General features: G+C 38.5%; 3 protein-coding genes across 3 annotated transcripts; 1 reads left to right on the top strand and 2 right to left on the bottom strand.

Annotated features, from left to right (window-relative positions):
• Nucleotides 1–1,339: 1,339 nt before the first annotated feature.
• Nucleotides 1,340–2,922, bottom strand: LOC143353500 (uncharacterized). Its single transcript, XM_076786882.1, has 5 exons — nt 2,696–2,922; nt 2,171–2,314; nt 1,962–2,068; nt 1,740–1,869; nt 1,340–1,664 (listed from the first exon to the last, which is right to left on the bottom strand). The coding sequence occupies exons 1-5, from the start codon at nt 2,742–2,744 to the stop codon at nt 1,582–1,584; spliced, it is 513 nt and encodes a 170-aa protein (XP_076642997.1). The 5' UTR covers nt 2,745–2,922; the 3' UTR covers nt 1,340–1,581.
• A 652-nt stretch (nt 2,923–3,574) lies between these two features.
• On the top strand, nt 3,575–6,429 carry Dhap-at (dihydroxyacetone phosphate acyltransferase). The gene is made up of 6 exons (XM_076786879.1): nt 3,575–4,038; nt 4,123–4,533; nt 4,620–5,127; nt 5,209–5,492; nt 5,600–5,853; nt 5,961–6,429. Exons 1-6 carry the CDS (start codon nt 3,747–3,749, stop codon nt 6,282–6,284), a joined length of 2,073 nt encoding a protein of 690 aa, XP_076642994.1. The 5' UTR covers nt 3,575–3,746; the 3' UTR covers nt 6,285–6,429.
• A 115-nt stretch (nt 6,430–6,544) lies between these two features.
• LOC143353499 (uncharacterized) lies at nt 6,545–7,890 on the bottom strand. The gene is made up of 5 exons (XM_076786881.1): nt 7,761–7,890; nt 7,298–7,619; nt 7,052–7,235; nt 6,778–6,947; nt 6,545–6,682 (listed from the first exon to the last, which is right to left on the bottom strand). Exons 1-5 carry the CDS (start codon nt 7,856–7,858, stop codon nt 6,545–6,547), a joined length of 912 nt encoding a protein of 303 aa, XP_076642996.1. The 5' UTR covers nt 7,859–7,890.
• Between the last annotated feature and the right edge of the window lie 391 nt (nt 7,891–8,281).

Raw genomic sequence — 8,281 nt, 5'->3', positions numbered from 1 at the left:
GACGATCTCGTTCTTGATCCGTACACGGTCCCATCCGATCCATTTCCTACCTCCCACCGGCATACGTAGCTCGTAATTCTCCATAATTCTCCATAATTTTCCATAATTGCCATCGGGCCAAATCGTTGTTACGTTTGTCCGTTTGTTCTTGCAACGCAACTCGTTCGTTGGTCGACGCTCGACCACCGCGTCGCCCCGCGTCGCCCCGCGTCGCGTCGCGTCTCGTCGCGTCCGAAACCACCCGCCGAGAATCGAAACGCCGGACACGACGTTTACCTTTCGAACGAGAAAGGTCGCCTAAAGATTCTTCCGTTCGCGATACAGCCAAATTACATGTAATCCCGACTGATGATGATGATTCGTAGAAATAAATTTGTATGTACGATGAACTCGGTTCCCCCAACGATTCGCGACGAATGAAAACGATTTGATAAACGCGTTTATCCGATCTGCCTGCTTACCTGCTCAACCAAAACTGCCCAACTGCCCCACTGCCTGCCTGACTGCCAATATAATAATTAACGGACTTAGTCTCTCTTCTCCAGCCTGTCGAGAAGAGACCGTTCGTCGAGATTTCCGAATTCTATCGATCGCATCGGCGCAAAAAAGAGTTTATCGGTATCGTAGGTCGTGTCAATATATATATATATATTTTACAGGAGCGAAAACATTGATCGCGTGTCATATCATTAACTTTTAACGAGGAAAGGAAAATGAAGAAGCAAAGAAGAAAAAAAAAAAAGAATTAGACAATCCGCGCCGGCGGATCGGGTCTGAATGCTAATGCAATTCGATGACAAGCAAGTTCGAATCTTCTTGATTATAGCGTCTTTTAGCTCCTAAGTCTGAATCTAAACCCGAAGGCTGACGAGTGATTTAGCTTAAATCTTCTTTACTTATTTTGTACATAATGCGACGTAAGGAGGAAACGGAAGAACGTTTTTTGTAGGCAATAACTTATTTATTACGAAAAAGAAACACGAATTAATGTCCAGTTCGAGCGCATCGAGTCGCAGGAAACGAGAATGCGAATAAAGTCGATGAATACGAAACATCAATGTACGCATACACGCAGCAGACACGCGCGCACAAGTGTAGATAATTACGGAATAAGGATCATTATTGTCAAGTACTACGTACACGTATGTATAAGACGTATAAGATATACGGAAACGTTACATAATATACAGGTAACAATTATTAATAAAAAATTACGTTGAAATCCTCGAACTTTATCCATTTTGCGCTCCGAACGGATTCGCGCTCAAAGAAAGTACCAGGGAACGACCTTTCGTCGAGAGAAAATCAAGGAATCAAAGACAACCGCCGCAACTCCTCGTTTCCCGTTTCACCAGCATTCAATTTATTACGAAAACAATGATATTTGTATTGTTACAACGTCGATACGTTTGTTTTTTTCTTTTTTGTTGAAAACACGACGCGAGCCACAATACTTTTCTTTAATTTCCCTTCTTTTTTTTCCACCGAATAGCAGACTCGTGCCAAAAGACTAATGTATCGAATACGCGTGCAAAAGACTGTTTGCGGAACAGAAACTTTGATATCTATGCTAATGAAAAATTATCCGCAGCCACCCTTTCCGCAGCAACTACGCTTTGGCGGCCGATATCCACGGGAATTATCCCCCATCAATGGATTATATTCTGAAACAATTTGCACGTTACTCCGATTCGAAATTACTCGAATTTCAAGAACTTCTCATCATGTCAATTCCAAACCTTTCTTCATCGAGTTAGACTTTCCCTTGGGAAAAGATAATCGATCGTCCGTCTCGGTTCCCAATCTATGACCTAGACTACCGGACTGGACCTCTGCCGATCTCGCTGCTTCTCTCTTTCTTTCCGCACGCTGGAAAATATAATAACAGCCGAGTTAAGATTTCGCTTTACTTCCCTGTTCGACAACCACAACGAAAGCCTCGAATTTTTAAACGATTTCACCTCCTCTCTATCTTTCTGCGCAAGCGCGCATTTTTCGTAATATTCTTGTTGCATCTTTTGCCTCGAAGCTTCCACAGCTGATAGCCTCTCCTGCAATAGATCCGGATCTAAATGAAACCAAAATGTTGTTGTTATTATTATTATTATTATTACTTAGTAAATTTAGTAAACGCCCGAACGGTTTCCTTCGAGTCTCGAGTCGAGCTTACTCTTGTGATATTTTGCAGCATAATCTTGCTCCTCTTTTCTCGTCTTCCAGTTTGTATATTTCTCTCGAATGTACGGCGAAGCGCACCATAGGGAGATTAAAATTGCCACTATGTACCATCCCACGGATGCAACGGCATTCCATACTGTGCAAATTTTTAAGATTTCGTTGTGCGTAATTGCATAATGACAAACGTATCGTTGCGGAAAAAATACGTTACGTTAGTACATTTCGGACGACTTTTCGACAATAATCCGCGCTGCTGTATGCTTTTAGGACTATCTGAGACGGTGACATGGCAAAACAAAGTTAGAAAGTATCTATTTACATACAACTACATACGTTGTACACGAGCTACGAATACGGTAGCAGAACTCTATTCAGAAGAGAAATTCAAGAGAATGACAACTCCGACCAAGGAATATATTTACAGCAGCACATACATATTTACAATATTCCTATGAATTGTTTGGTATTTTTTAGGTTACGTATTTTATGTATAAGGGTACTTGCTCGTTGTACGTACTCATCGTAATATAAGAAACTTCGAATTGTCCATCGCCAGCATAAGCCATCTTTTATTCTGTTTGCTATGCACAAAAATTAAAAATATTCGCTTTTCAAAAGCTAGAGTTGCTCAAATTTTCATCCGTAAACATTGAAAACAACTCGACAAGAATCGTATCGAATTCTATAGGTATTCTGTATCGTCGGGACTCCAACTCCGAGACTTCGACCTCCGACGGCGTTCTTCGGAAACAAAAAATTTCCAGAGCGCATGCGCCCGTAGGCAGCTCATCAATTGAAATTTTTGGTATGCAATCGAAATTATTTTCAAATGACAATCTGCCTACCTCGAAACGCGTTCTTCCAACTTACAATTCAACTCTCAAGTCCCATCAAATATCGAAGTTATCTTCGAATATCCGTTCGATCCGATGACATTACCAATGGCTGCGATCAAATTGTGGCGGGATGCCGATCACGTAGAATTCTATATTATCGATAGCTATTTTATAAATGTATATTAGTTTTCCATTTTACCGACAACATCAGCAACATATTGACTAAATAATTGTAAATTTTGTCAAATAACTATTTTGGACATATTCTAAATATTCATTCGTTTGTTCATCGTTTCTAATCAACGAATTTATTTTGTATTTACCTTGTTATATATTTATTTTGTTATATAACCTAGCAGTTGTCGCGACATAAAACCATAAAATAAAAAGAAAATCAGGTCTAAATAAACTTTCGAGAAAGTTATGTGGACAAATTTGAATTCGAGTTTTACGAGTTATAATGTGACCTATGACCACGTGAGTATACATACATAAATGTCTGCATATATATGGACATATATGCATACGTTTGCATAATAAATTATTTACATTGACATATCATTCGAATTGGAAATGAGGGAAAATTGACCGTTGGACTTTACGTTGGTTTCTCGCTTTCAGCAAAATATGTACCCATTTACGGAGAAGTCTGTTACTATATATATATATATATAAACGAATGGAGTTGTTGTCGGCTGTCCGGCTGTCGGCGTTTTACGTTCTACGATTAAAATGAATCGACCCGTAGAATCTGTAGATCTGTTGCTCGCAAGACGAAAGGATTGTGATATTTTATGGGCTTCTCGACCTATGGATCCACTATTGCCGCATAAAATTCCCTTCGAGTCCAAGTATTCCAGGAATCAAATGATCGAAGCTGTCCTCAACGATGAAAGGGTTAAATTAGCAATTACATCTGTGGCTGCCACACAGCAACTGGACATAAACAAAGTTGTACAAGAAGCTCGTGTAATGGTCAATGAAATGGCTAGTAAGGCACATTTAGCTACTGTACGCTGGTTAGGTAAGCGTAAAATGTCAAAAAGAAACAAAGAAACAATAATGTTTGTCCATTCAATTTTAGATGTATGTAGATCTTGGTTTTCAGGTGTCATTATTACCAAAGTACTTAAAAGGATTTTTCAAAGTATTCACGTGAATGAAAATGTGCTACTGAGACTGAAAAAAGAAATGCAAATTTCTCAAGTTCAATACGTTTATGCTCCCACTCACAGAAGTTACTTGGATTTTATAATATTGTCGTATGTTTTGTTTTCGTACGACATGGCCCTTCCCAACATTGCGAGTGGTATGGACTTTTATCAGATGTACATAATAGGAGAATTATTGAGAAAAACAGGAGCGTTTTACATGCGACGTAGTTTCTCCAATGATTTGTTATACAAAAAAGTGTTCCAATCGTATGTAACGTCGCTAGTAAAACACAGCGACAGAGCAATAGAATTTTTTATCGAGGGCACTCGCAGTAGAAGTTTGAAGAGTATAATACCAAAATTTGGTAAGCAGAAATTGCTGGAACTGCAATGTAATTCTCTCGTAAGTACTAAATAATGCAAACACAATTTCTAACAACATTGCTTTCAGGTCTTTTGTCAACTATTTTAGAAAGTTTGTTGGAAGGTGGAGTACCCGATATTCATTTCATACCTATAAGTATTAGTTACGAACGGCCACCAGAAGAATTACTCTTCGCGTACGAACTGTTGGGTGTCCCAAAACCGAAAGAATCTACATTCGGTCTCCTTCAATCTTTGTCCATTTTACAGAAACCTTACGCTTATGGTTGTGTGTTTTTTAATATCGGCGAGCCTATTTCCACGTGTAGCTTTTTAAGTATGGAAGTCCGTAAGGAGAAAGTATTATCACCCTATACGAAACTACCATCGACCGTTCGTGAAAATTTGGCTTACCATATAATCGATTCACATAAAAAGAATACCGTTCTCATGCCTGTCAATTTAATCGCATTACTGTTCAATGAAAGGTGTCAAATGTATCCTGATAATCCATATACGTTAGACAGTTTAGTCAACGATTATTTGTGGTGCAGAAACGCTTTAGAAACATTCAACGCGACTATACATCCGAAAAAGTAAGTTCCGCTCCGAAAGAAACAATAGAACTAATATGAATGAACAACACAGTCATTATCGTAGAATAATGTTTCTTCTAGGACAGACGATAGAAACGGTGCGAGACAAGAGATATTAAATACTCTGAAAATTCACGAAGAATTGCTTATGTTTGACTCATCGGAAGTTTTAAGACTGAAACAAAGGCACAAATCGATGAAGCTGAAAAGCATCACGCGAGTTAAAGGGCATACTCTCACGGAGAAAACGATGGGAATAGCGGTATCGGTTATCAATATATCACTTTATCTAAATCCCACTCTTTCTTTTCTAACGAAACCTGCCATTGTCGCATTAGCGATTGGAACGGAAGGAGTCGAACACGGTAATCCTGGAACCATTACACGTACTACTCGTTCGTTGTTCTCAATATTTATTGGTACACGAACCATTTTGATTCTAAGTAAAATGTTTTCATTGTGTCACACGTAGATACCGCTTTTAAACGATACACGTTACTCAGGACAATGATGAGCACAGAATTCGCAATGCCGCTGATAGAGGACGAGCTCACGATGAAGTTAGAATGGGAAGAAACACTAAATATTTTGTTGAGATTAAATTACATAAATATTCTGAATAACAAATACATTCGAGGAGAAAATACTAAATTATTTTCTCTCTTGTACAATGTACTACTGCCATTCGTGGATGCGATATACATTACGTGTCTTGTCTTGTTCGAGGTAAAGTTAGAAATTTATTCTCACGATTCAGGTAGGATCTTCTCAATATTGTATAATACATGGAAAAATATGATTTCATTTCCTTTTCTCTTCTTGTTCGATTACAGTGGGGCGAGTCGTCCGACATAACTGTGAAAGCAGTTTCTACCGAAGCTCAGAAACGAGCAGAAAAAGCATTTCTCGAAGGACATGAATGGGGGAACCATCCGTATTCATTATCCCTCGACTTATTTTCCACGTCGATAAGCAATCTCGTACTGCAAAGTATTCTAGTGCCAGCTGAAAAACGAAACACATACCGTGTCGACAAAATTCGACTAGCGTCAGTTCTTGGACAATTACACGATCTTTCGTTGAAACGACCGCCGGGTTCGTATCGTAACGCAGTATTATTGTCCCCAACGCCGCCAGCTGTGCAAGCCAAACTGTAAACTTGAACAATTGGGACGGGAAGTATGGAGAAATGTTCGCCACGATAAGTAGCATTGGATGAGGGAACAAGAATTTGTTCGAGCTAACAAAATTTTGTCATACGACCAACGGTATAGTCATTACATACGCGTATAATACATTACACATACATAGATTTATTATTAGGTTTCCCCTTTTGTTGTAAATGTGAATTCTTTCTAGTAATTATTTCGTACATATGTTACCATTACAATTATCGATTACAAATCGGTTAAATATTTCAGATGAATTTATCCATGCTGCTGAGTATTTTAACCGTCTCTTCGTCAAGTATGTTTATAGATCTTTTTCTTCTGCCGAGAAGTAACGTGGCGCCGGTAGGAGTGGGTGCAGGGTTGTTCATATTTCGGAATAAAAGCTGTAACAGGAGACAATTACGTCAAAAACCAAATACAAATTGTTGCCTGGGATATACTGGAATTTAACGTGTACATAGAATCGAGCCGTTAATACCATGACTAGCCGAACAAGATATACAGCGAACGTGAGGAATGAAATAGCCATCAATGCACCTTCTATGGATGGAAATCCTGTAGCGTTATCATGAGAATCATAACCGAGATCATGATGTTCGGTGCCTCTTTTTTGTCGACCACCTCTTATGGTCTGCGCAAGTCGCGTTTCTTTAAAAAGAAAAGCAAAAAAATCGCCGATAACCACTTGTTTGCCACATTTCTTTTCTTTTTTTTTTACAGTATGTGTCTACATGTAGAAATCATTCTACTACCTATTTCGGTTATTAACGTTTGCTCAAACGTTTTCAAAAACAAGAGTTTTCCTTCACTGGATGTCGACTGCGATTTCAAAGTCTGATGAACAGATCTTAATATATTTATCGGTAAATATTTTAAGATATCCACGTCGTTCGAAACGAAAGATTCATTGTAACATTCTGTATTCGCATTGTATTCCTGAAAAAGAACAATTCTAACTAAAGTCAATGATGGACGGAAAACGGAAAACGCTTACTTACATCCACTAACGGGGAGTCGGTTGCCTCCACTTGTTGTTGTTGTCGTTGTTGATGTTGTTGTTGTTGATGTTGTTGTTGTTGTTGTTCTTCTTCTTCAGTATTAGTTGCAAATGAATTTTCCTCATTGGTATACTCGTGAATCGTGGTTTCGCTGTTGGAATCCTCAAATTGGTGTTGACCTATCAGAAATCCTCCACTTCCGTTCACCGCTGCTTCTTCGCTCAAGTTTCTTGTAGGTGCATTACCGTACACGAGAGGGAATTGATTTTCCGAGGGTGTTGAAGAAAATTTATAAAAATGATCTTGTTTGGATGACGGTATTCTACAAGTGGAAGATGAAAAACTTTGCAAATTAATTAATTAAGTATCAATATGCATCATTGTTTTTGACACGTGCTCTAATACATATACCTATATACCACTACATACCACATACTGTTTTTCTTTTTCTTTCGCTACATACCTGTATATTCTTTTCTCATCAGAGAACTGTGGCATGTCTACCCATTCTGCCAAACTGATGTTCCATAAGAATATGCTCAACATGCTTAATATGAACATTTCGACGAGTCGAATAATAACGTCAATTACAATGGTACCGGCCACTTACTGAAGTAACACGCGAGTAATATTGTCACACAATGATAATGACAATAACAGACATCGACGAAGTATCAATTTGTTTGTTGCACAAATCTCGCATTCGTGGGAATGCTCGGTTATTCCGTATTCGAATTTAAGGAATACAATAACCAACTGAGAGGACCTCGTCGGAGATACGTAGTGTGACGCTAAGCAGGATGTTATTATTTCAAGTAGAAGTGCTGTTAGAATTAACGAGAACGAGACGAACAATTACATTCCCACTATAACGACATCTAGATTCGCAGATTTTCTTTTTACACCGTTCAAAACACAGGCATAGAAATTCGATTTTGAATGAATGTTTATTGAATTAATGCTTTATGTTTCTTATACATTTCT

This window comes from Halictus rubicundus, chromosome 4, assembly GCF_050948215.1.
Source record: "Halictus rubicundus isolate RS-2024b chromosome 4, iyHalRubi1_principal, whole genome shotgun sequence".
NCBI classification, from domain to species: domain Eukaryota; kingdom Metazoa; phylum Arthropoda; class Insecta; order Hymenoptera; family Halictidae; genus Halictus; species Halictus rubicundus.
The sequence above is the reverse complement of the archived record's forward strand: the minus strand, read 5'-3'. Positions and strand labels throughout refer to the sequence as shown.

What these genes read in the sequence shown, in the direction of transcription:
- LOC143353500 (XM_076786882.1), bottom strand. Translation starts at nt 2,744, where the DNA reads ATGGCTTATGCTGGCGATGGACAATTCGAAGTTTCTTATATTACGATG. An exon ending in TGCTGCAAAATATCACAAGA is followed by an intron (nt 2,069 to 2,170) that starts GTAAGCTCGACT and finishes GGTTTCATTTAG; the next exon opens with ATCCGGATCTATTGCAGGAG. An exon ending in GTCTAACTCGATGAAGAAAG is followed by an intron (nt 1,665 to 1,739) that starts GTTTGGAATTGA and finishes AAATTGTTTCAG; the next exon opens with AATATAATCCATTGATGGGG.
- LOC143353499 (XM_076786881.1), bottom strand. Translation starts at nt 7,858, where the DNA reads ATGTTCATATTAAGCATGTTGAGCATATTCTTATGGAACATCAGTTTG. An exon ending in GATGAGAAAAGAATATACAG is followed by an intron (nt 7,620 to 7,760) that starts GTATGTAGCGAA and finishes TTCCACTTGTAG; the next exon opens with AATACCGTCATCCAAACAAG. An exon ending in AACGTTAATAACCGAAATAG is followed by an intron (nt 6,948 to 7,051) that starts GTAGTAGAATGA and finishes TTCTTTTTAAAG; the next exon opens with AAACGCGACTTGCGCAGACC.
- Dhap-at (XM_076786879.1), top strand. Translation starts at nt 3,747, where the DNA reads ATGAATCGACCCGTAGAATCTGTAGATCTGTTGCTCGCAAGACGAAAG. An exon ending in AGCTACTGTACGCTGGTTAG is followed by an intron (nt 4,039 to 4,122) that starts GTAAGCGTAAAA and finishes CTTGGTTTTCAG; the next exon opens with GTGTCATTATTACCAAAGTA. An exon ending in GAGTATAATACCAAAATTTG is followed by an intron (nt 4,534 to 4,619) that starts GTAAGCAGAAAT and finishes CATTGCTTTCAG; the next exon opens with GTCTTTTGTCAACTATTTTA.